We start from the raw sequence: 27236 nt of genomic DNA, 5'->3' as shown, positions 1-27236 counted from the left end.
TGGAATTGTATCTTGTAATGAACAGTTCCAGCCGTTTCCTACCCATTTAAAACTCTAGATATAAAACATCGTCTTTTCGCCATTCATTTTATATGGACAAAAAAAATTAACAAAAATTTTCGAATTTCGAATAACGATTCTAGGCTTCTTGGAAAATTTCATATGAATTAAAAAACATTTTCATTGTCTTTCTTCCACCTTGGCATCACTGAGGGCAGTCAAGAGAATTCAAGTTTTTCGTTGGGAAATTTTTTGCCACCAAAGAACAAAGTTTGAAGAATGACAACATTTAAAACTGGTTCAACGATTTTTATTTTTTAGCGGACCCGGTTTGGGTTCAAACTAACTTAACTTTTTTCGTATTGAAAAACGTTCAATTATCACTTTACTATATGTATTTTTCATCCTTTTATTTGGGAGAAAATTAAATTAAAAGAAGTAACTTTTCTTAGGGGAAACAAATTTCCCCCAATATGCTCGGGGGCTTCACGGCATTACTGGACGGTGAATCATTGCATTCGATGCTAAGGAACCAGTTCACTGTCGCCAGCTGGTGTAACGGCCTTGTGTGGCCTACACGGGAAGGATTGTTTTAGCCGATATCCCTCCACTCTCTCCCCGCGGCTCACGGAAACCACACACTTCACAATCGTTCTCACTAATTGGATTTATCAAGACACATGCCACGGCTTTTGCAGCAGGCACTGAGTGGTGTTGCATTACTCACGATGCCTCTTTGCTTTGCTATTCCTGCTATTTTCCCTTTAATTTTCCACTGATCCCCGTCACCACAGTGGCCATCGAGGATGTGACAATTGGCTTATCTAGCCGGTGGTGTTGCTTGCTCGCATTCTTTCCCGGTCGATTATAAACAGGTGGAAAATGTGAAGAAATAGATCGCCTAAACTGCAATTGCTGTTGGGTGGTTCCACCCGCTAGAACCGGTATTTGGCTGTTGTACGGAATCCTTATAGGCATAGGTTCCGGGCGAGTGTTTGTCACGAACACCGTAGTATAATAGATTCTACTGACACGCACGCACCGACCGGGCTGACCCGAAGCCAAGCCAAGTCAACGTTAAATGTCAACAATATTTACCAGCGAAAAAGAAAACAAAATGCAAGAAAAAGAAGAAAAAACAGCCGCAGAACGGCACTTACCTTCGATTTCGTGAAGCACAAGGCCGCATGTAGTGAAAACGATTCGATTAGATGTTTATGTTACAAATTGTGGGTAGTTTTTTTTAAAGTGTGGATATGGTGTTTAATAGAATGACTGGCTAGCTAATCTGTTAGTATCAACACAAACTTCGTTAGCTAGTAACACAGTATTCAAGCTGTAAAATATAGTTACCTGAAATAGAAAAGAGAAATGACACAATTGAGTTTCAGAACTGTAGGCTAAAATATTGACAGAGGCTTCCGATGATCGTACAAACTTTTTTTTAACTATCCATTTTTGTTTGTCAATTAAATATACCGCTACTGCAAAGCAAAAAAACAAGTTTTCAACTTTTCAAAAATATTCTCATCAATTCATTAACATAATTAGAACATTAAACAATCTAAAAATCAAAGCAAACCAGAAGAAACGATACCTTATGATTTCATTTAATCAGGGGCAAACGCGATTCCCCAAGGGCAGATAAATACCGTCGGGTTTCGGGAACACATTCGTTGGAACCAACCGAAGTCGATTAATCAAATGAAATTTAGGTTCACGTGCCACGTGCTGGATATCTTTCACCAGAGCTCCAAATTCCAGGGCAATGCAGCTGGATTGCATGTCATGATGATGGTGAAACCACCAAACATTCCGTGCAGACGGACGTTTCTTAATATTACACTTGCTTTCTCATTCATTCGAATACCCAATCACTTCAACGGATAGCCATCGATTTTGATTGATTAGATCAATGCTGGAGAGGGGACCGTTTTCGACCGATCAAGGAAACACGACTAGGGATGGTGGTTTGGTACGCAGGTAGGCGAGCTGAACTTAGGTGAGTGTGCTATTGTGACTTTCCGAATAGCTGAATTTCCATCCGCATCCGACTGAGAAATTTTCATATTCAGCAAGACAAAAAAAAAACAGTAAACAGAAATATGTTGTCTCCAATCAAGCCAGCTTCCTTTCAATGCATTTCCATACAATTCCCTAAGTGCCAGTTCCGAACAGTTCTCCATATCTTATTATTCATATAAATCCCAACAAAAGCACTCGAACACACACACACATACCTCATCCAACCGGCGACTAATTTTGTCGCCGGCAATCAACACCTTCGGGAAACGTAATACACCGGGCGTCTTTTTTTTATTCCCCCACCCCCCAGCGTCGTCCGGCGTTCCGGTGTCGCCCTAATCGGAAACTGGTCCTGGGGCGTTCAATCTAAACTAAAAGGTTGTACAGCAGTTCCTGCACGCTAGGCTGAGCGCACCGGTAAGTATGCTGAACCGAACCGAAGGTACGTACGAAGGTAGTTTGTGCTTTAGCAAGATGCAGATTTGTTTTAGTCACTGGCCCCGCGCTGTGGAAAAGTTGTTATTCCAATCACCCGAGATGTATTCCATACTTCTCCGGCACCCACACGAACTGACGGCAGCAAAGCTGGAATTTTTCGCCATTTTTCTGACCTGCCTGCCACTGCGAATAATGCATATGACCGTTGAAGAAACGGATGCAAGCGGATATGCTAATCAATAGGGGAACAAGTCGGAAGCAACTGGAAACAAAAGCAATCCAAGAGTTCTGATGATTAATAGGATGGAAAATGGTGAGAATCTTTTCCACTTTAGTATTTTATCATATTCATCGAATATGAATAAGAATCATGAACGCAGAGCGTTTTCAAGTAGCGGGAACCAGTCCCATTCTATTAGATTGAAAATTGAAATTCGACCAAATTTTACAAAAGACGGATGGGTAATGTCAGAGACCGAACTGGATGGCGTGAATACGAATAGAACTGACATGATTTTTCTACACTTCCGAGTATCGATAATCGCACGTGTTACTAGTTCATTGATGGTCTAGATTTTGCAAACTTTTAGTGCTTTACTTGTAGAATTGCTACAAAAATGTTGGAATAATTGAATTTTCCATAAAACGATGAATAAAATGGTGATAACGTCCGACGTATAACATGTCAAAACATCAAATGAAACCAAATATTTTCAATTTATAACACAAAACTCGTATTTTTGTATTTTCGTGGGTAACTTTTGGGAAGGGTAAAAACACATTTGTTAAATTGTTGTATCTGAAGCAAATAGCAGTGTATATCAGTTTCATATACCGAAATCATACGCAATTCACAAACTAGATAAACAACAAACCAGTTGTAATTCCACAAAAAAAAACTTATTCGAATATTAATCAGTTTTGCCTTTCTCATATAGAAAGGCTATACAATCACTGCGAAAACCGACTTTTGAACCGAGGCCCGGAGGATCGAATGTCATATACCATTCGACTCAGCTCGACGAGCTGAGCAAATGTCTGTGTGTGTGTGACAAATATTGTCACTCACTTTTCTTGGAGATGGCTTAACCGATTTTCACAAAGGTATAAAAGGTCTCCAGTTCCAGTTCCGGAATTACAGGGTGATATGCACAAAAAATGTCACTTACTTTTCTCGGAGATGGAAATTCTTAAGATGCCATAAGAATATCCCAATTTTCATTCGGTTCAAACCCCTGAGATTCCGGAGATAGGGTGCTCAGTATGAAAACGTCAATTTCACGATTACTTTGTTGATAAGCTACCTCTTTATATTGGCTAGTGACTTTCTATAGTTTGCAGACCATGAGACTCGGTTACCAAATAAACCATAAATGATTTGCTAAATTTTATCCAAGTCCGACTACCTATACATTTTTCCCAAAATTCAAATCGTCATAGAGAATCGTAAAAAAATGTGTAGGTCATATTAGTATATGGTTGAATGAACCAAATGTCACTATACCGATATCCAGCTTTCGGTTCCGGAAGTACCGGCAATAATAATACAATATGATAAAATGGAGCTAACTTTACTTTCTCACATATGATTGAATAGATTTTCACTAACTTAAATTTAAATGTAGTGTATCAATGTAGTAGTATTATGCAACAGAAATCTTTAAAACTATTTTCGGAACTTTTTTAAATGTAAGTTTTATGCCTGCTGGAGGTAGAGGTTTTATTATTAGGAGCTGGAGTCCACTAGGAGATTGATAGTACCTATTAGCTCTCTCCGGACAGTACCAGCCTAGATGCCGTGTGGAATCCGGCGGAAAAAATGAACCAAGAATAGATCCACTGGGTTCCTGCTTCCATGTCGTAAAAGGCGCCAATTGCAGGAATTTCTTTTTCAGGTATTTTCAATGTTTCACTTCTGATCACTCTATTTTACTAAATTATCTCTTCATTCAACCTATCAATTTCCGTCTAGCTTCGGAGAAAAGTTTTATTTGAAATGTTTTCTTCTTCCATGTTATTGATTGTCTTTCAGGATTATAAATTGAATGATAAAAATCAACTTTTGCGCAAATCCGTGAATATTACAAAGTTAATGACATATATCGGTATATTGAATACATAGTAAAAAAAAACACTTGATATTAATATTTCAAACAATAAATTAATATTTTTCTCGGTAGCTGGCTGCCCAGATCAACTAATATAACCAATGATCAATTTTAATATCAGGTGTACAACTTTGCTTCCGTTGTTTTCCGTCAAAATACATAGGGCAACGGCTCTCTATTTCATCTGAGCTCCTATTTCCATCTCATCTCTTCACCTCATAACTTTGAACATGAATAATATTTTACAACCTACCGGAAGCAAACTGTGAAATGTTTTAAAATGATTTGAAAATCTATTGTCACACTTTCCTATTGAAAGAAATGGTATTAAATTCTTCGGTGATCGTTTTTTTCATATAAAATAAACTCACTTTTCAATTTAGGACACATTTTCGTCTCAAGATTTACAGTTCGTCATGTTTCTGAATATCTACTAATCGATTCGTCTCAAAACATGATAACTATTTCGCACAATTACACTACCATTGAATGCTGGATGACTTCATAATTAGTTATGTTCACTTGCCACTTTTTTTTTCATAAATACGTTTATTTCATAGGCAATATACATAAGTTTTTCTTCGCCGTGGCATCCACAATACATAGTAGTTTAAACCTAATACATTTCGAATATCATATTAGTATGTTGGTACTCATTAGTTAATCTAAACACTGTTTTTATCAAGCGAGTTGCTATTTTAAATTACATTAAATAAAATACATTTATTTTGTACATGATCTTATAACTATTTCAGGATTGTTTGTATCAGTTCACCACTTATATTCAATATCCTATAGTTGGCTATTGGTTGAACTCATGGAAGAGAAAACAGTCTAACATAAAATAAAATTTAAATTGGAACTCCAATGGATTTAATGAAATGATAAAGAAGTTTCATGTATGGAAGGTCACGACAAGCAAGAATGTCGCGAACTGGAACATTGGATAGTATACCTTGGGTACGCAAGGAATTTATTAGTTGGGATCTGACATCATGAAACTCCACGCATGTCCAAACAACATGGTCAATATCGCGGTAACCTTCGCCGCAAGCACAATGATTAGTCTCGGAAAGTCCAATTCGAAGGAGATGTGCATCTAACGTGTAGTGATTGGACATGAGTCTGGACATCACACGAATGAAATCTCTACTCACATCCAGTCCCCTGAACCATGCCTTTGTCGATATATTAGGAATAATTGAGTGCATCCACCGACCCAGATCATCTTTATCCCAAGAAGCTTGCCAGCTGGCAAGTGTTCTTTGGCGAGACGCGCTATAGAATTCGTTGAAAGCAATCGGTCTCTCATAAATTTCACCCTCAATAGCACCACGTTTGGCTAAAATATCGGCTCTTTCATTGCCTGGAATGGAGCAATGAGCCGGTACCCAAACTATTGTGATTTGATAATTATTATTCAATATGACGTTCAGGCACTGTTTTATTTTGCCCAAGAAAAAAGGTTCATTTTTGCAAGCAGCGTTTGAGCGAATAGCTTTAATTGCACTCAGACTATCTGTGAAAAGAAAATAATGGTTTGGAGGTAATGTGACGATTACACTCAAACTATAATGAACTGCTGCTAACTCTGCTATATAAACAGATGCAGGTTCTTGAAGCTTAAATGAGACCGAAACATTATCGTTGAATATATCAAACCCAGTAGCCTCTTCAATTCGTGATCCGTCCGTGTAAAAGATTTTCGCAGAGTCAATATGCCCGAACTTACTTGTAAATATTATTGGGATTTCCAACGAGCGTAGGTGTTCCGGGATTCCACGCACTTCGCGCTGTATGGATGTGTCGAAAAATAAAGTTGAGTCAGGGACATTTAGGATGCTGACACGGATAGGAATATATCTTGAAGGGTTGATTTGCTGTGACATATGGTTAAAATATACTCTCATGAATCTTGTTTGAGATTGAAGCTCAACTAGCCTTTCGAAGTTATTAATAACCAGGGGATTCAGTACCTCACATCTTATTAGCAGTCGCGATGAAAGCTCCCAAAAACGATCTTTCAATGGAAGAACTCCCGCCAGAACTTCAAGACTTATTGTATGTGTCGAATGCATGCACCCTAAAGCAATTCGCAAACAACGATATTGAATTCGCTCTAATTTGATAATATGAGAGTTTGCAGCGGAACGAAAGCAAACGCATCCATATTCCATCACTGAAAGTATCGATGTCTAATACAATTTTATTAGATCTTCCGAATGAGCACCCCACCAAGATCCTGTTATTGTTCGAAGAAAATTTACTCTTTGTTGGCATTTTGTTATCAGAAACCTAATATGTCCTCCCCACGTGCATTTGGAATCAAACCACACCCCAAGGTATTTGAAAGTCAAAACCTGTTGGATCATTCTTCCCATCATATGAAGCTGAAGCTGCGCGGGATCATGCTTTCGTGAAAGACGACCAGCTCTGTTTTCTCCGCAGAGAATCACTAGCCACTTGTTTAGTTAACGATTAAAAACTTAAAAAATTACCCGACAAGCAATAAAAGTCTTCAAAAATATGAGATGAAAATTTTTCACTTCGTTCACTTGATTGCGCTTTGTTTTCATCTCATGTGGTTTCGCAAAGTTGCCAAGTTATCTCATAATGTTACAAAACAAAAATTGTTTATCTTCTTCAAATTATCTTAAAAAAGTATGTTTTTGGTATCCGTGACATTAGTTTAATTATATTATTGATATTAATATTTCAATAAAACTGTTTCAGCTTCGCATATTACCAGAAAGAACGTGTTAAATACTAATGAAATAACCATTGTGGCAAATCTAGCAGCACTGGTTTCATTCCGCTATACGCCAACATAACGCTGTGAAGTGTGTGTGTGTGTGTGTGTGTGTGTGTGTGTGTGTGTGTGTGTGTGTGTGTGTGTGTGTGTGTGTGTGTGTGTTTCATCGGCTGTGCACAGAGTTGCCAGATATTTTCATAGAAAATATGAATTACTTTGCATAGAAAGTCAATATCTGTTCTATCTGTTTTCACTAATAAAGTAATGTTAAAAGATAATTCTTTCGATCACCGTGCCCCAATAATTAGATAATTCAACGTGTAAATTTTTTACCAATAATAATAATGTGGAAAAATTCTGGTGGGTACGGTTGTATCGTTTGAGTTGTATATCTGGCAGCGGTGAGGCAGTCGGTCACCAGAATGTCTGCCCAGCCATATTTTTCCAGCTGGCAGCGTTTCGTCAGCCATCTGGCAGCCATGCGTATGCGGGTGAGATAGTAATAGTGGAATATTTTGTTTTGATTGCTGTCGCCATTGCTAATTTATAGGATGAATAAAAGATCAACGATAGGATGGATAAAAATCCATTGAGATGAAATTAGGAGCAGAGTAGTGAAAACATCATTAGTGTTTTTAGCTGTTTTATAAATATTATTTGAATTTTCAAGAAATGTGAATCAATTCTCAACGTAGAGCAAGGCGAATGAAGCAGTAATATGGAATAGTTACAGTGATTTTAGTGGCTAAATCGGGGTTTGAAGGCGACGTCCTTACAAATGAGATGAAATAGAGAGCCCTTACCCTAGATGATAATGCCTTTAAAGTGAGTGTATACAGTGCCTAACGAATTGTCATCGCCGTTTCAGTGACAGTTGTTCTTGTTTTCGTATTATTCACGCTCGAAAATGTCTGTTTATGTGCCCAATTCTCGCCATTTGCGGGAAGTTTTACTTTTCTGTTACAATTCGAAAAAAATGCAGCTGAAGCGCATCGAATACTTTCAGAAACTTTCAGTGATGCTGCTCTGAGTAAAATAACGTGTCGGGAGTGGTTTCAACGTTTTAAAAATGGTGATTTCGATGTCGAAGTCAAACATGGCGGTGAAAGAGAAAAAACCTTCAAAGATGAACAACTAGCAGCATTGCTTGATGAAGATTCATGCCAAACCCAAGAAGAGCTTGCCGAATCGTTGGGAGTGAGTCGGCAAACCATTTCAAAACGTCTCAAGGCCCTGGGCATGATTCAGAAAGAAGGAAACTGGGTGCCGTACGAGTTGAAACCGAGGGACATCGAGCGCCGTCTATTACATCTAATCTATTATATATGTATGTGAGAAACTGCTTCAAAGACAAAACCGTAAGGGGTTTTTACATCGAATCGTAACCGGTGATAAAAAGTGGGTTCGATACGATAATCGTAAACGCAGAAAATCATTGCGAAAGCCCGGGCATGCTACTTCGTCGAAGGCAAAACCGAATATTCACGGCGCCAAGGTTATAATTTGTATTTGGTGGGATCAGCTCGGTGTGATTTACTACGAGCTCTTTTAACCGAATGAAACCATCACAGGAGATCGCTACCGAACGCAACTGATGCGCCTTAGTCGCGCATTCAACACGACAATGGTCGGCCTCACGTCGCAAAAGTGGTCAAAAAGTACCTGGAAACACTGAAATGGGAAGTCTTGCCCCACCCGCCGTATTCCACAGATCTCGTCCCTTCTGACTTTCACCTATTCCGTTCGATGGCACACGGCCTGACAGATCAACATCGCGCGTCGTGTTGGCACTGAATTTCACCCTAATGCTCGTTTATACCAAACAATTCAGAAAATTGCAATTCTGAGTTATTTGTGGTTATCTCATATTACTGAAAAATTTTATAATCAATTTCTGAACATACTTTCAATGGTAGAGATACAGAAATACGTTGCTGACATAAATACAACAATAGATACGATTAAATTCTGCCCATTCTTGCACAGAGTAAATTATGAAATGGCGATCCATAGTAAAGTAAGACGTATTCAAGTGATCATAATTTCGTATTTCTCGACCATTGAATTATGCCTAAATTATTTTTTTCTTGTAGAATATGTTGATATAGAAATTATGATAGTAATCTACACGGAACGAAATACGTTACCATTTTAATGATTGGAAAAAAACTGGACTAATCATTTTATCTTCTCATAGAATCATAAAAAAATTCTTAATTTTATGAACAAAAGGATCCAAATCATGAGCATTACCTTTTCTGCCATTGAAATCAATTATGGTCGAAAAAAGTGTTACACCGAAATCTCCATTTACAAACTAAACGGAGTTTCGAAAAAAAAAGTTTACATTATTGAGAATTTACTTCGAAGAATAAGTTTGGGCAGTGAACGTTTGAAAATCTAATCATATGGATATTTTTGGAATGGATTTAATGACTAAGAGTCGGAAAACTAATTTCGGGGTCGTCAAAAATTCTTAATTATGACTTCAGGTTTATTATCATTCCTTATGGGTATTTCCGTAACGGATTTGATGTGTAGGTACCGAAAAACAATGTTTTAGAACGATCTGAAATTCGAGATGGCGACTTGATGTGTAGGAGCCAAAAAAAACTATGTTTGAGGTAGTTCCAAAATCAAAAATGGCGACTTCCGGCTTATTCATGTTCTTTGAGAACCCTAACAATATGGATAACTTCGGAAATCCGCATAAAAAACCCACGTAACTTCCGAAAAATATTGTAAGGATTGTTCTCAAGGAATATCAATATACCGGAAATCGCAATCTTGGATTTCGTAACGACCTCAAACATCATTTTCCAGCTGCTGGACTTTTCAAATCCATTCCGGAAATAAAAAGGGTTTCAAAGGAATATTAATAAACCGCAAGTCGCCATCTTAAAAACATCGTTTTTTCGGTACCTTCACATCAAATCTGTTCCCAAAATACCCATATTTTTTAGGTTTTTGATATTAATAACCTCCAAACATCGGAATGTACTCTTCAAACCCGTTCTAAAAATATCTATATTGTAGTGGTTTCCATATAATATCAAATACGTTTTCATTGTATGCAAAAAAGATTCTTGAAAACAGTTCACGTTATTTTAGATTTGGTTCGTAAAGAGTTACGTAAAAGCAGGTAACGTAAAAAGTGTACGTAAACGGAGGTTTGGGTGTAAATCGGTCGCCTTGGTGAACACTAAAACTAATAATGTATTAACTTTACGTTCGAGTGTTTGAACAGAATGATTTTACAAGGATAAATTTTTTAATATTACCATTTAATTCTGTTATAAGTTATAACAGAATTAAATGGTAATATTAAAAAACTTATCCTTGTAATAATGTATTCAAAATGGGCATTCGATCAAAAAAGTTAAGGAACTACTGGTTTACACAAAGCACGTCATCTTCGACTCATTAGCGTATAGCGGTTTATAATGAGTTCGAAAACGTTTAACAACTGATAACAAATACGAGTATGTTTGCTTTTTGCAATAGAAAGTGACTTTTTAGGTCATTCGTTGCTTCTAAAAATAATAATTCATTTAACTTCAGAGCAGACTCTGAAATTCCAGTACACAGACAACTTTCCAACTGTTCTTGAAAAGTTGTAGTAGTCGAAGCGATATCAGACTTCTTCAGCGAAGCAATGATAGTTTACGAATTGATTCCGAAGTGAAATATCAGATCTGCAATTGGACATAAGTTAAAATTCGTTGAAATATAAATTTTAGAACATTTCATTTTCATATGAATGTTACATTTGTTTTCAATAAATTGCTTGAAAACGCTCTCTTGTAATGCAGTTTTTAATTGAATAAATCTTATTTTGATCACTTGCCGCTTTTGCACGACCAGCCAAAATGCCACTGCATAATTTCATATGCACTATTTATGTATAAATATTTGCTAATATTATAATATTTGCTTCTGTAGCTCACTCGATAAACGTATGTACTTTGTGATCTAATGATTCTCGGTTCTATTCTCAGCTGTCATAATTTTTTTTGTTATAGATTCCATGTAATTCTGTTATACACTACCGATGCATTTTTTTAAAACTAATTCTAAGGAATTTTACAAGTTTGTTTAGCTTTGTAAATTTTCGCGACCGAGCATCAATGAAACTTAATAAAAACTGATTTTTTTTACAAAAGACTCCTTAGAGACTTGAAATATCAGCCACTGTTTTCGTCATAAGAAATTGAACGATGAAACAAACTTTCGAAGACCGTTGAACGATTCAACGTTTGCAGAGTAAGTTCTTTATCGAAAATCAGTTTATGTTAAAAAATGTTCCACTGCTGCAAAATACTCGTTATATGATTTGTCTTCCCGATCTGAAGGAAATAGTTAAAGCTAACCTTATTATGCCCTTGTCTCCGGTTTCGAAAAGTATATTTCTAATGCATACCAAACGATAAATAACTATTTTACTAAGTTTGTACATTTTATAATCCAAAATTTCAATGGATATCGCACAAAATTTAACTTCTTCTTGGATTTCAACTAAATTCACTAAAAATTTCTTCTTCTCTAGAAAATATCAAAATTTTTCAACAATTTTTAAATTATAATTTTTAATAAATAATTTATTAGGGATTTCTTTTAGAGAGCTATAACGATTATTCTGGTTTGTTTGATGACTTCACAAGTTTCTCAGCATAAAATGAATAGACATTTTTAGTGAAACACCATGCTCCGAAATCACCAGCAAATTTAGTGGCATCAAACAGCTCAGAATAGTAGACAAAATCAGGGTCGGCTTGATACGATTCGAACACGTCTTCAGAATGGCAAACCATTTGTTTTGCACGCATAGAGAAACTAATTCGAATTTATAGGAAACCGATTTGATACTCTAAAAAAAACTTTGCACTAAATGAAAAAGCTCAGTGCTTTTACAAAAACTAAAATATAACAAAAATAGCTGAATAAATATACATTCCACATTTTTGTTTGTATATTTTTAACCAAAACTCAAATCCAACACTTTATATCAAAGCAACAATCGTACTAATAGTGTTGGTCTAAAGTTAAAGTTTTTAAACTAGATTTTTTTAATTTTCATTTTAGGCAAGTTTTCTTCAACTTTACTTTCAATATGTAGCTTTTCTTGTGTACCCTATCGAGTTCCAGCCACCGAGTTACAACGATTTGCAGAAAGTGCATGCAAGACGTCTTTTTAGAATATCGGTTCTGCTTCGATTTGTTGGTCTCTTCATCCGTGCAAAACAAATGGTTTACCATATAGAAAAGGAAGATTTTTTGATATGATTGCTTCTAAAGAGAATTAAACCGTCTTACACTAATTAAATATTAGGCTAGTTGATGCATATTTGAACACAATTATCATAGCATATTTGAACACGATTATCATAGTTACGGCGCATGGAGCGACTGGACGTTTATTGTTTCGATTCAACTAATCATTGAACTGCGACTGACGGTGAATCGAGTTCATCAAAAGATCCTATATGGGTGGTACATGACAAATCATTGACTATTCCATCTTGAGTTCATCTTTGGCTTGTAATCGAATAAAATTAAAAAACAACAGATGATGTACGAATGGAGTATGGTGTCACTTGACAAGTTAAGTAGTTTTAAATTGTATCGTTTGTAGAATTATGTTACCTGTAAAATTCATAATTTTCATTTGTGTGGGATTGATGGGATTGTATAGAAACGTAAATTAGTCACCATTTTAACAATTCACTTCTTTCTACGTTTTCTGGTCAGCAACCAACTGAAACTAATTATTTCTATAAACTTCTAGTCAGCCTTCAACAGAAAGAATACCCAATGAAGGATTCAATTCTAAACCAATTAGGTTTTTTAATTACGAAAAGCGAAACTTTTTTTATTGACTTTTCCATCATCAATGTTTTGAATTACGTTCCATTAACAGATTTTTTTTTCTTGGTAAATCACATCCAAGAATGTAACACAAAAATTTCTCTAATCGAAATAAGCTCCATACAAAAAACAACACCAGTCCTTCGTATATTCTCCCGACAGCATACTAAAACGCACACGAAGTGCCAACCATCTATTCCAGACTCTCAGTGATATTCGACCGGCCTGTAAACAACCTCAGCTGTGTATAGATACATTTAACTCGTCCCTGAATAATTGGATGCGCACGAGGTACCGCGTGTGCCCAGACAAAACAATTGCGCCAATATATGTATGTACTAATAATAATCAAACCGCTCAAGCACCTAACCAACACCACTGCAAATCAGCGGCACGAAGAGCTCTGACTATCTGACATTTGATCTCGTGCACTACCTAATGATCAATGCGCTTCCCCGATCGACGCTGCGAGATAAGCGGTCGAAGAAAACATACCAATTTGATCCGCTTGGCGCTTCGATCGTTCAAAAGACTAGCTTTTAGCTCAAGTAGAGATTATGCACTGACCTGGTGGGTAGTAGAATCGTTTGGAGAATTGTGGAGGCCCTTGGTTTACTGCGGCAATTGCTGCCATATGTTGATGCTGCTGTTGTTGTTGTTGTTGGTGCTGCTGTTGTTGTTGTTGTTGTTGTTGTTGCTGTTGCTGCTGTTGATGATGCTGATGAGCGGGCGGGTTTGCATGGTGCTGTAGTTGAGAGCTATGATGTGGATTATTCTGAAGACTCACGGGCAGATGCTGTTGATGCTGAACAGCGGCAGCCATGGCAATTCCATAGTGGTTCTCACTGTAAAGCCGCTGGTACGAAGGAAAAGTCCAGTTCGCGGTGAGAGAATTGGACCGTTCCAGACGGGAAGGACCGTTCTGCTGGCTGGGATTGTTGGTGATGTGATTTTGAATTTGCTGGGAGATCGACCAGGGATTACGTTGAGATTCGCCGTGCAGGTGCCGATGTTGCTCCTGCTGCTGACACAGATTTACCTCTTGTTCCACCTGGTCCGAACCGCTGGCGCTCTGGGCCATTTCTTCCTCGGATTGGTTCGTCACACTTTGCGCATCGTCCCCGCCATTCATTTGATAGTAATTTGTCATTTCGGAGCTGCCACTACCTCCGCCAGGTTGATCACTAAAATAGCTACCACATGCGGTTTCAGTACCCATTTTCACTTCCAAAAAACCACGCTCGAACTGTGTCGTAAATTCACTCGCACAATCGGTTAGTTTATTATGGCAATCACAAACAAACTATTTCTACGCCTACTTTGCTGCTTTTTTTTGTTGTTATTTCGCAAAACACAACACGGGGCCTAGCGATTTACAGGACACGGACAAAGTAATGTCAGAAGGAATTCCGCAAAGCGACACTTTTCAAACAGTAGGCCGATCATTCTCGGTTGACACCAAACACCAGTCCTCTTGCTAGGAATGCACCGGCGATAATTCACCCGCGTCCGGTACGGAACAATGAACGGAACGAAAATGCAACCACACTTTGTCAATTTTTAGTATTGGCCTACAGCCGTAGCTCCTGCAGCCGTACGATAACGCCGCAAAAAGTCGATAATCGTATTAATTGTCGTCGAATGGTAAAATCGATGGTGGAAACTCACTGTCGAATTCCAGAGGATCGAATATGTTTCACGAGACTCACGAGATACTCACGGAAGAAAACCGAACACAGAATATTACTGGAGAGTAAGATCAACTCATGCAATTCCGGCTATTCCTGACTTGTTTTTTGGAGGGGGGGGGGGGGGGTTTCAGCAAGCACCGTGCTTTGCTGTTGACCCACTTAACTTCGCAGTCGGCGATAAAATTGTATGTATTGTATTTTCTTCGGATAGTAGTCACCGGGATTGAGTATTTAGACACACTATCGACAGAACAATGTCGGATAACTTCAACCTTAAACTACTTAACTGTAATTAAGAAGCTGGTATGGATTCGTGGATGATATACGCAAACACGACTTGTTAACGACACCTTTGACTATAAACTGTTGCATCGCTCCAGTTCGTTTCACGGGTTATCCTTGGCTCTGGCAGACTCCAGGATCAATTGCGCACTACATCTCGCTGCGGCCGTCTCGCTCACTCGGATCATACACGCTAACAACATGTGATCCCAAATGGGAACGAGGCAATGCCCGGAATCTGTGAGCACCGTAAACCGCCGTCCTCGGTCCAACCCCCCAAAGTTTTCAACGAATGCGTACGACATGGACCCTGCCTTGCGCCCGATGTGCTTGCGAGCGATGTTGCACTCATCAACAGACTGACTAAACAGCAGCTCCTGTTTTCCAGTGTGGCTTCTGCCCGATTCTACAAGCCTCACGTTCATCCACTTTCTTTCCCTCAGGGAAGCACTTTGACGCAAGGGGGTGGAGTTTCGTGTCACGCGGATTCAGACACGATCAAGCGTATTGTGAGGCGAACTTTATGCAAAATACACGTGGCCGACCACGTTTGTCTTTCGCTCTCTATCTTGCACACACACAGTGGTTGGGCAGCACAACGCGGAGTGCAGAACCTTAGCAATAATAACAATCAACCAGTCAATCCAAACCCGAGCCGACCGAGACCGAACATCGGGTTGTAGCAAACGATTTGTGTATGCGTTCCGAATCGTTCGTGCAATAACTCCTTACGTCCCTTCGCACTGTCATTCCCGAACGCGCGCGCGTACCGACACAGTTTAGTCCACAAAGGTGAGGACGATTTCTCATAACACGTTGAACTACCACCATCACCACCCCCTTCGAAAAGTGTGGAGGGAATGAAGGAGCGCAGGGGGAGGGGGGATTATTTCTCCGCACTTAGAAAACACAGAAAACGTATCGTCTTTCGGTTCCTTCAATAACTCAATATGTGCTCCGACTCCGACAGGCTCCAAGACTGTTACCGCCTTTATCACCTATGAAGCAAGAATCTTAGTTTGCCTCTCATCAGACCGTGCATCCACCGCCTAATGCTAAATAGTGAGACGAGAAATTCAATTCCACAAAACGTTCCAGAACACGCGAGAACGCGTTACCAGGGGCGGTTCGGATACATCAATTAAAGCTGCGCCGGTGCCGCAAATAGGGTGATTTGTTTTTCCCGCCCGTGAGTTCGCTGCAGGAATGTCGTGTCGGTTTTTTTTTGTGTTTGTCTCGGATGGTGGCACATATCTTCTGGCTTACTGGCACCCGGCAGTACTAGTAGGGCTCGGGGGAAAGGGGAAAGGGGGAGAATTTTCTTAAATTATTTTGGTGAAATTGCGTTTCATCAAGTTTGACGAATGCCGGTATCGCGATTATCAGTAGAATCGCAGCATTTTAGGAAGGTGGAATATGATATTACAAGGTTTATTTCAACGGGTGACAAATTGCTACAAGTTGAATAAAATACCAGGTAATGTGGCTACAGTTACTGTCAAACAAATATGAGCAATTTTCAGTAGATTCCACAGGAGGGGGAAATACACAGATACGGTGATTCTACGGGCTGTGAACCAACTCGAGACGATTGTTTCAACTTTTATTTAAAATTTGACAATTGATGTTATTTTGTCATCGTCTTATAATAACCCTGCTCGAAAGCATGGTTATTTTTGACAGTACGATGGTTATTCTCCGACACTGAAAAAAAACTAGCTTAAAAATTCTGTGGAATTTTTTTTATACTTTAATACCTCAAATAAAAAGTTTCAATACAATGTCAAACGTTGTTAGTTTATCGTCAAACTTTGAAATGGGGGACTAACAAATTTTTATTTACAAAATCAAAAATTCAAGTAATTCGCGAAATGGTCCACGATCTAAAGCATATGAATTTTTCTAAGAGAATTTCCAGAAATGCTTAGCAGATCAGCAGACTCGACCTTCTCCGATTTGGATGAAACTTTGCAGTTTTGAACCGATGGAGAGGTCAATCCGACTGATTTTCAAAAAGGGCGTATCATTCGTAACCGAATGTTCAAAGTGAGCACACGCGTTTTTTTAACAATCGACATCGGTAAGACGAAGGTGCCTATCACAGCAGAGGCTGTAGTATAGGCATTAAATAAAAGTGATAAAAAGTAGCATCCCCGCAAGTGAGTTCTGTCTGTGCACCGGTTTTGTATCGGTATCGACAGTAGACGCTATTGTGCTATCCTCGGGCAGCAGTTATTTCTATTGTTTGCTACCCGCATCGCAGCAGCCAAATCCTGAGTCAAGGTCACGCTGAAGCACAACGAAGGAGTGAAGGAGCAACTCACCTAACAGCTTACCGTGACATACTGTCAAGTATTTTCTCAAACTTTTTCTTTCAACTTTTACTATTCATATATTTTCTTTTAATTTTATTTCTTTCTTTCTCATTTCAAGTGCGGGAGACTTCTTTACTCCCGCACTTTAAATATGAATATTGATGACAGTGGGGGTGTCTCGGAGGAGGGCGAAGCTGAACGAATGAACGAAGAACATTTAGAGGCTGAGTTTGCTTCCGAGATGCCATCTACCCCTCCTATACCATCTCCCCCTCCGATACCATCTCCCCCTTCGATACCATCTCCCTCTCCGATGCCATCTCCCTCTCCGATGCCTCCATCTCCCTCTAAGATATTGCCTGCTCGCCAAAAAGTTTACCAAGACGATGGCTCGGGGGGTCCGTGGGTGGTATACTTCCGGCCCAAATTAAAGTCTCTCAGAGTTTTAAATATTGCTCGGGATCTGGAAAAACATTACTCGGCAATAAAAACAATAGATAAGGTTTCGCCAAACAAGTTACGCGTTGTTGTGTCCGACCTGAAGCAAGCAAACGGGATTGCTACCAGCGAGTTGTTCACGAAGGAGTACCGCGTGTACGTCCCGTCTCATGTGGTGGAGATCGACGGTGTGGTCCGTGACGAAAGTCTGACAATCGAAGATCTGATGAAGGACGGGGTAGGCCGTTTCAAAAACCCCGACCTTCAACCAGTGAAAATTTTGGAGTGCAAGCAATTGCACTCCAAATCGATAGATGGTAAATTTTACCAATCGGACTCATTTCGCGTGACTTTTGCCGGATCTGCACTTCCAAATTATTTGGTAGTGAGTGGAGTTCGTCTACCTGTTCGGCTGTATGTACCGCGGGTAATGCATTGTACAAGCTGCAAACAGCTAGGTCATACGGCAACCTATTGTTGCAACAAACTGCGATGCGGCAAATGCGGAGAGGCCCATGAGGACGATCTCTGCAGAAGAGCAGTGGAAAAGTGTTGCTACTGCGGGGAGAATCCTCATGATCTTTCGGTGTGCCCTACGTACATACAGCGTGCGGAGAAATTGAAGCGATCCGTGAAAGAACGTTCCAAACGTTCTTATGCGGAAATCTTAAAAAGAACCACTCCATCGACCCCTAAGAACCCGTTTGCAATCTTGCCAGTTGAAGAGGATACCTCTGACGACCCAGGCGAAGGACCTTCCTACACACAGGTTGAAGGAAGCAGGAAAAGACAAAATCTGGCTTCTCCCAAGCTTCCTCGTAAAGGCCTCAGACTGTCCTCTTCGTCACAAAAGAACCAAACGGAAACAAAAAGTGCGACTCAAAACCGAAGCAAACACCTCCTGGGTTCAAAAAACTTAGGGATGATAAGGAGTACCCAGCACTTCCTGGGGCATCAAAAAACCCGAATGACCCCAAAGCACAACCAGAAAATCCAACAAACGCTGGATTATTGAAATTTTCTGATATCGTGGACTGGATATTAACAGCCTTCAATATTACTGATCCTCTGAAAAGCTTCCTAACTGCTCTACTGCCAACAGTAAGGACATTTTTAAAACAGTTGACTGAACAATGGCCCCTCCTTGCAGCGATCGTATCTTTTGATGGATAATTTACCACTGAGAATCGAAGATATGATCATTGTGCTTCAGTGGAATTGCAGAAGTATCATCCCAAAACTTGATTCTTTCAAACACTTAATACATACTCATAATTGCGATGTATTCTCCTTGAGTGAAACTTGGCTTACTTCTAACATCAACCTCGACTTCCATAATTTTAACATAATCCGCCTGGACCGAGAAGACTCTTATGGAGGGGTACTTTTAGGGATTAAAAAGTGCTATTCATTTTATCGTATTAACCTCCCCTCGACACCGGGAATTGAAGTTGTTGCTTGCCAAATTAATATTAAAGGCAAAGATCTATGTACATATAGCTTCTATCTACATTCCTCCCAGAGTCTCGATAGGGCATCGTCGGCTTGCAGACATCATAGAACTTCTTCCTTCACCGCGGCTGGTTTTAGGGGACTTTAACTCGCATGGTACAGGATGGGGCTGCTTATATGATGATAATCGTTCTTCGTTAATCCAAGATCTGTGTGACAACTTCAATTTGACAATTCTAAACACGGGAGAAATGACACGGAACCCTAGACCGCCAGCACAACCAAGTGCGCTGGATTTATCCCTTTGCTCGACTTCGCTACAGTTAGATTGCAAGTGGAAGGTAATCTGTGATCCTCACGGTAGCGATCACTTGCCGATCATAGTTTCTATCACCAACCGTGGAAGACCATCGGAAACAATCAATGTTTCGTACGATTTCACACGAAACATTGATTGGAAACGTTACGCGAGCTCGATATCTGAGAAACTAGAAACATCACAGGAGCTTCCTCCGGAGGAAGAGTATACATTTTTGGCTGGCTTGATTCTTGACACCGCAATTCAAGCTCAGACGAAACGAGTACCTAGCGCGCAAACTAGTATGCGTTCTCCCAACCCATGGTGGGACAAAGAGTGCTCAGAGCTGAAAACGAAAAAAGCTTCAGCCTTCATCTCGTTTAGAAGGAACGGAACTCCAGATAATTATCGGAAATACGCGGCGTTAGAATTTCAAATGAAAAGTCTGATTAAAGCTAAGAAACGCGGTTACTGGCGAAGGTTTGTTGACGGATTAACGAGAGAAACAGCAATGAGCACTCTTTGGAATACGGCCCGTCGCATGCGCAATCGAAATCACGCGAACGAAAGCGAGGAATATTCTAACCGCTGGATATTTGATTTCGCTAAGAAAGTATGTCCTGATTCTGTTCCGGAACGGAAGATATCCCGCGTCGCGACATTGAATACAAACGAAACACCGTTTTCGATGGTAGAGTTCTCACTTGCGCTCTTGTCGTGTAACAATAGAGCCCCGGGGTTAGACAGAATTAAATTCAACTTGTTGAAAAATCTGCCCGACTCTGCCAAAAGGCGCTTGTTGAATTTATTCAACAAGTTCCTCGAGGGTAATATTGTCCCACACGAATGGAGAGAAGTGAGAGTTATTACTATTCAAAAACCTGGAAAACCAGCCTCCGATCACAATTCGTATCGGCCGATTGCTATGCTTTCCTGTATTCGGAAATTGTTGGAGAAAATGATTCTCTTCCGTCTAGACAATTGGGTCGAAACAAATGGATTGCTTTCAGGTACACAATTTGGGTTCCGCAGGGGCAAAGGAACGAACGATTGTCTAGCGTTGCTCTCAACAGAAATTCAAATGGCATTTGCTCGTAAAGAACAAATGACATCAGTTTTCCTCGACATCAAGGGGGCATTCGATTCAGTTTCCATTAACGTTCTATCTGAGAAGTTGCATCAGCATGGTCTTTCACCAGTTTTGAACAACTTTTTATATAATCTATTGTCCGAGAAACACATGCATTTTAAGCATGGTGATTTGACGACAAAGCGATTCAGTTACATGGGTCTTCCTCAGGGCTCATGCTTAAGCCCCCTTTTATACAACTTTTACGTAAATAACATTGATGAATGTATCAACACATTATGCACGCTAAGACAACTTGCCGACGACAGTGTTGTGTCTATTATAGGACCCAAAGCTGCCGATCTCCAAGGACCATTGCAAGATACCCTCGACAACTTGTCGACATGGGCTTTTCAAATGGGTATCGAGTTCTCTACGGAGAAAACTGAGCTGGTTGTATTTTCAAGGAAGCGAGAACCTGCGCAATTACAGCTTCAACTAGGGGGTGAAACCATAGCTCAGGTTTTCACATTTAAATATCTCGGGGTCTGGTTCGATTCCAAAGGTACCTGGGGATGTCACATTAGGTATTTGAAACGAAAATGCCTACAGAGAATCAATTTCCTTCGTACAATAACCGGAACTTGGTGGGGCTCTCACCCAGGAGACCTGATCAGGTTGTACAAAACGACGATATTGTCAGTAATGGAATATGGATGTTTCTGTTTCCGCTCCGCTACGAATATTCATTTCATTAAACTGGAAAGAATCCAGTATCGTTGTTTACGTATTGCCTTGGGTTGCATGCAATCAACCCATACGATGAGTCTTGAAGTGCTGGCGGGCGTCTTTCCGTTGAAAAACAGGTTCTGGGATCTCTCATATCGACTGCTAATCCGATGCGATATTTTGAATCCGATGGTGATAGAAAACTTTGAAAAGCTCGTCGAGCTTAATTCACAAACCCGTTTTATGTCCTTGTATTTTGACTACATGGCTCAGAATATAAATCCTTCTTCGTTTGTTCCCAATCGTGTTCATTTTGTGGATACTTCTAATTCTACTGTGTTTTTCGACACATCCATGAAAGAAGAAATTCGTGGAATCCCGGATCCTGTACGCCCTCAAGAGATCCCAAAAATTTTTAATAATAAATTTAAAGAAGTCGACTGTAATAAAATGTTTTACACTGACGGATCATATCTAGACGGGTCCACTGGCTTCGGTATATTCAATGTAAATTTCACCGCTTCCTATAAACTCAGTGATCCAGCTTCAGTTTACGTCGCAGAACTAGCTGCAATTCAGTATACCCTTGAGATCATTGACACTCTGCCCACAGATCACTACTTCATTGTATCGGACAGTCTCAGTTCCATTGAGGCTCTCCGTTCAGTGAAGCCTGGAAAGCACTCACCGTATTTCCTGGGGAAAATACGGGAACAATTGAGTGCTTTATCTGCAAAATCATACCAGATTACCTTGGTTTGGGTCCCCTCACATTGTTCCATACGGGGCAATGAGAGGGCGGACTCGTTAGCCAAGGTGGGCGCACTAGAAGGTGATATCTATGAAAGACCAATCTGCTTCAATGAATTTTTCAGTTGCTGTCGTCAGAAAACTCTAGCTAGCTGGCAGAATACATGGAATAGTGGAACTCTGGGACGATGGTTACACTCAATAATCCCACAGGTATCGACGAAAGCTTGGTTCCGGGGGTTAGACGTGAGCCGAGACTTTATTCGTGTAATGTCAAGGCTCATGTCTAATCATTATATGTTCAGCGCGCATCTCCGTCGTGTGGGGCTCGCTGAGAGTGGTGTCTGCGTTTGCGGTGAGGGTTATCATGACATCGAACATGTTGTTTGGACATGTGTCGAGTATTGTGATGCCAGGTCCCAACTCATAGGTTCCCTTCGGGCCCGAGGTATACCACCCTTCGTACCAGTCCGCGACGTCTTGGCAACTCGAAATCTTCCTTATATGACTCTCATCTATAACTTCTTGAAAACTATCAATGCTCAAATTTAGTGCTCTCCCTATCTCTTTCTCGTCTACAGCTCTACCGCACTCTTCTTTACGTTGCTGGAAGTATGGCCTGTGTAAACGATGCTTCGGAGCATGCACCTGCCTTGAACTGACTGAGTTGCTGGAAGCTACCCAAAAACGTCACATCAACGTCAGAACACACCAACGAAGCATCCCAATCCAGAATAATCTCTTCATTGCTACAAGCTGAAAAACATGAAGATTCATCGAACTCAAAATGTGTCTAAAAGATGTATGCCACAAACCAATGATGAATTCAAATTTCAATTCAATACTGTGTAGGTCCCACCCTCCCTATGTCCCCTTACTAACTGGGGAGTATGCCGCCCCGTAATACGGCATCCCTTTCTCTCTCCCTAACAACAAGACAATCGGCCACGTTAAGCTAAAGCAAATGAGCCTAATAAAAATTTTATTTGGAAAAAAAAAAAAAAAAGGGCGTATGTATTTTTGCATTTCACCAAAATTGCCTTTTTCTAATCGTTGTAATTCGGAAACCGTTAATTGTACAAAAATGGCGTTCAAGAAGAAACTGTAAGGAATCGATTGGGCACTCTAAAAAAATATACACTGAAAAAATTTTTGATATTTTTTCTCAATAATTACAAAATAATCCGAAATAGTTAAATGAAAAAAAGCATGGTTTGAATTATTTTTTTATAATTTTTATTTTGAAGCTGTTATTAAAACCTACAGTTTGACGGCTATCGCATCCGTGCCTTTTGAAAAATGAAGAAGTTACAGCTAAAACAATTTACAGATATATTTGAAACTTCAAGTTCTCGTTGAAAGATAATCATTTAAACAGTAGAATATTATTCTACAGGTTAAAGGCAATAAATTTGTTCATGATATCCTTTCTTCTAAAAGTAACCCTGATTTTTTTTTATTTAATTTTTTTGGTTCATTTTGAAATTATAGAGAAAAAAATTTTTTTTTTCAGTGTATATTTTTTTTAGAGTGCCCTATTGATTCCCTACAACTTCTTCCTGGACACCATTTTTGTACGGTGAACGGTTTCCGAATTACAACGAGACCCGTAAACTGTTTGAGCTGTAACTTCTTCATTTTTCAAAAGGCACGGATGGGATAGCCATCAATCTGTAGGTTTTAAGAACAGCTTCAAAATAAAAATTATCAAAAAAATTAAAACCATGCTTTTTTTTATTTTACTTTTTCGGAATACTTTGTAATTATTGAGAAAAAAATCAAAAAGTTTTTACAGTGTACATTTTTTTAGAGCGTTCAACCAATTCCCTACAACTTCTTCCTGAACGCCATTTTTGTACAATTAACGGTTTCCGAGTTACAACGATTTGAAAAAGGCAATGTTGGTGAAATCCAAAAAATTAGTCGTGAGTCGGATGGACCTCTCAATCGGTTCAAAACTTATGGTTTGCCATACTGAAGCCATGCGAAAAGTTTTATCCAAATCGGAGAAGGTCGATTCTGATTTTGTCACTTTTTCGTCTACTCATTCCTGGAATTGCTCTATAGCTCTTCAATTTTGAAATTTCTTTTGTCATGAATACGACTTACTTTACTATGGAGCGACTTTTCAAAATTTACCCTGTACAAGAATGGGTTGACGTTAACGATATTAACGCAGCAACATATTTTTTTCTCAGTATCATCGAAAATATGGTCAGAAATTTATGATAAAGTTTTCTGTAGTATGAGATAACCACAAACAACCTAAAATTAAAGTTTTCTAAAATGTTTGGTATGGACGAGTATTATGGTGAAATTCAGTGCCAAAATCAGTCGCGCAAAATGGTCATAAACCATGAATATTTGCAATTGACCAATATTAGGAAGACACATTTGGGCATATTGTTTAAGACGGTCAAAAAGCTCTTATAATTGCTTTTCTCGTCTTTTGCAGAATTGTTCATTCTTTGTTACCTTCGGTATGATGGCAATACTGCCCCTAGCTGACTCCAACTATGCATCATTTTATTAAAAAAAACTTCAAATGATTTTTTTTTAATATGCAATATCAACAAGCTTGTAAGATGTTCACTAAAAATATCTAGTTTGTGAAATGATATTTTTTTATTTGTCATGAGTGTTTGGCGAAATTAAAGATACTTTTTGTCCAAGCTTGACGAGTGGATATCCATAATTTATGTTTAAGATTTTTTTAATTCGGATTGTGGATATTCTTTCACATAGCTATACAATTTCTATTTTCGAGACGGGTTTGACAAATAAGTTGTTGATATAATTCCTAGATGACTAAAAACGATTTGTTATGGGTTTTTCAATTTATGAATGAATGTGAACATTGCATTTTTGATTTAGTCAGTCTTGTCGGTTGTGCCCTTGTGAGTTCCGCCTTATCATTGTATCGTTACAATTATGCAAGTGACGCATTGAAAGTTAGCAATCAGTCAATCAACCAGTACGTGAGATTATCGATTTTCAGATGTGTGGAAAAAGCATGTCAGTTTGATTCGTACTCACGTTACCCAGCTATGTCTCTGACATTACCTTCTCACCCTTTTTCCGGAGCTTCGGAGCTTCAAAAATATAGCTATCTATATTTTTTCGGTACAACTACTGTTGTTACTTTGTTGATTTCTGGGATCAAAAGATAATAATTTGATAGAAATTGGAAATTGAAAGAATTTTTCAAATGGTTCTGAAATGTACCTTTAAAATTCGGTGATATTATCACTTAATCATCAGTCTTGAAATTAGTGTATGCTGGAAGAACGACTTGGGTCTTCGGTATGGCAAACCTTTGATTTTTTTCGTGGATAGAGAGGCCGATTCGACTCAAGCATGTTTTTTGTCTTTATGACATACAAAGACTATGCCCAGCACTGTAAAATCCGACTTTTGAACTTTTTTTTTTGAGTTGTAGCCAGCTGTTTTTATTAAGAGAGTTCTCTCTTCACAAGAGCCCAATACCGCTCGATCGTTCGCAATTCTGGGCAGTTAGGTGGATTTGCCTCTTTCGGTACAACATGGACTTCATGCGCTTTTTACCATTCCAAAACATCTTTGGCATAGTGACAAAAGGCTAAATCATCCCATAATAACGAGGGAGCGTGTTGGTTGCGTAGGAATGGTAACCATCGCTTCTTTAGGTATTTTTCACCAATTATTCCATCGTTTATCGTTATGTTAGTGATAAAACTTTAACTTGCTCGACCACAGCTTCGTATTGCTTGCCAAACGAAATATAATTTTGGAAAGTTGGCCTTTCTTTGTGCTAAAATGCTCCTCTACGCCGTTTCGTTGCATGACAATATAAAAAGACATTCCGAGAAGCTGTTTAAAGATTTGCGAACCCGATCATGTTCATTATTACGGTTCGGTACAGTTTTAATCTTGAACAGCTTCATATCTTGCCGGTGTATCGAAAGTATGCACGAAAGTTGAAAACATTTTTATTTCGCTAGCCACAGTTCGTACCGAAAGATCTGGTCTCTTCTGCAATATTTGCTTCATCTTTACCTGCTTCTAGTGGTTCCTAAGATTCGTTTTTGTTTCGCTCCAACCCTTTCTGGCTGTTTTCAAACGTGTATCGAACGAACTAAGAACATTACGGACAGTGCTTGCGGATAAATCAAACTTTTTTTACAAATTTTCTTACTGACAGATCCGGATTTTTATTGCGGCCGCACACAATTGCTTTTCGCATTTGCTCTTCTTTCGACGTAATCTTCGATCTAAAAACTTCTTCAAAACTATCTTCAAAAATTGATTTTACACAATGAACAAAAATACGTTCATAGGTTTATAAAATATTTCACGCGCTGATGAATTATTTGTAAATCTACCACTACTTCAGTCGTTTTATAGCCAAATCCTACATAAGTTATGCAAGGATTAAATTTCTCCTGATAGATAACACCTCGATATTCTAAACGTTCACAGGAAATTATAAAAATTTTAGGAGGCAATAACCTACAATGATATGAAAGTTACGAAAATTTAACTAAAAATCATCGTGGAAATTGTGGTGTTTTGAAATGTAAATAATCATTACAAAAATTTCAAATTTTCTCAAACGAAATAGAAAAAAACATTGAATAGTGAATAGTAATAAAAATATTTGATATCGTTCTCCATACAATGAACATACAAATAAATAAAGAATTTCAAATTTCTTTTAAGGCGAGCTTTTTCTGGAACCAAATTTTGACATTTCATAAGTGAGTAAGGAGAGAATAGTTACGCTTTCAATAGCTACAGAGAAAACTATCAGGTGTACAAATTTGCTTCCGCCGTTTTCCGATAGGTGGCTGTACCGGCTGAGGCTGGTTAAAATACATAGATGATAATGCCTTTAAAGTGAGTGTGTACAGTGCCTAACGAATTGTCATCGCCGTTTCAGTGACAGTTTTTCTTGTTTTCGTATTATTCACGCTCGAAAATGTCTGTTTATGTGCCCAATTCTCGCCATTTGCGGGAAGTTTTACTTTTCTGTTACAATTCGAAAA

General features: G+C 38.9%; 1 protein-coding gene across 10 annotated transcripts in view; it reads right to left on the bottom strand.

The window, feature by feature from the left end:
* The window catches only part of LOC131437950 (hepatic leukemia factor), a 421032-nt gene that overhangs the window by 146210 nt on the left and 247586 nt on the right, over nucleotides 1-27236 (bottom strand). The window contains exon 1 of one of the 10 annotated variants that reach the window (XR_009230849.1): nucleotides 1161-10083. The exons of 6 other annotated variants lie outside the window; for them this stretch is intronic. Coding sequence is in view for 3 of the 4 variants with exons in the window: in XM_058607643.1 (XP_058463626.1) it covers nucleotides 13756-14407 (652 nt within the window). In the remaining variant the exon portion in view is untranslated. Of the gene's footprint in view, nucleotides 1-1160; nucleotides 10084-12966; nucleotides 12995-13755; nucleotides 15754-27236 lie in introns of those variants that run through there. 3 more of the 10 variants (XM_058607643.1, XM_058607644.1, XM_058607653.1) reach the window with 3 other exon arrangements.

Source organism: Malaya genurostris, chromosome 3 (assembly GCF_030247185.1).
Source record: "Malaya genurostris strain Urasoe2022 chromosome 3, Malgen_1.1, whole genome shotgun sequence".
Classification (NCBI taxonomy): domain Eukaryota; kingdom Metazoa; phylum Arthropoda; class Insecta; order Diptera; family Culicidae; genus Malaya; species Malaya genurostris.
The sequence above is the reverse complement of the archived record's forward strand: the minus strand, read 5'-3'. Positions and strand labels throughout refer to the sequence as shown.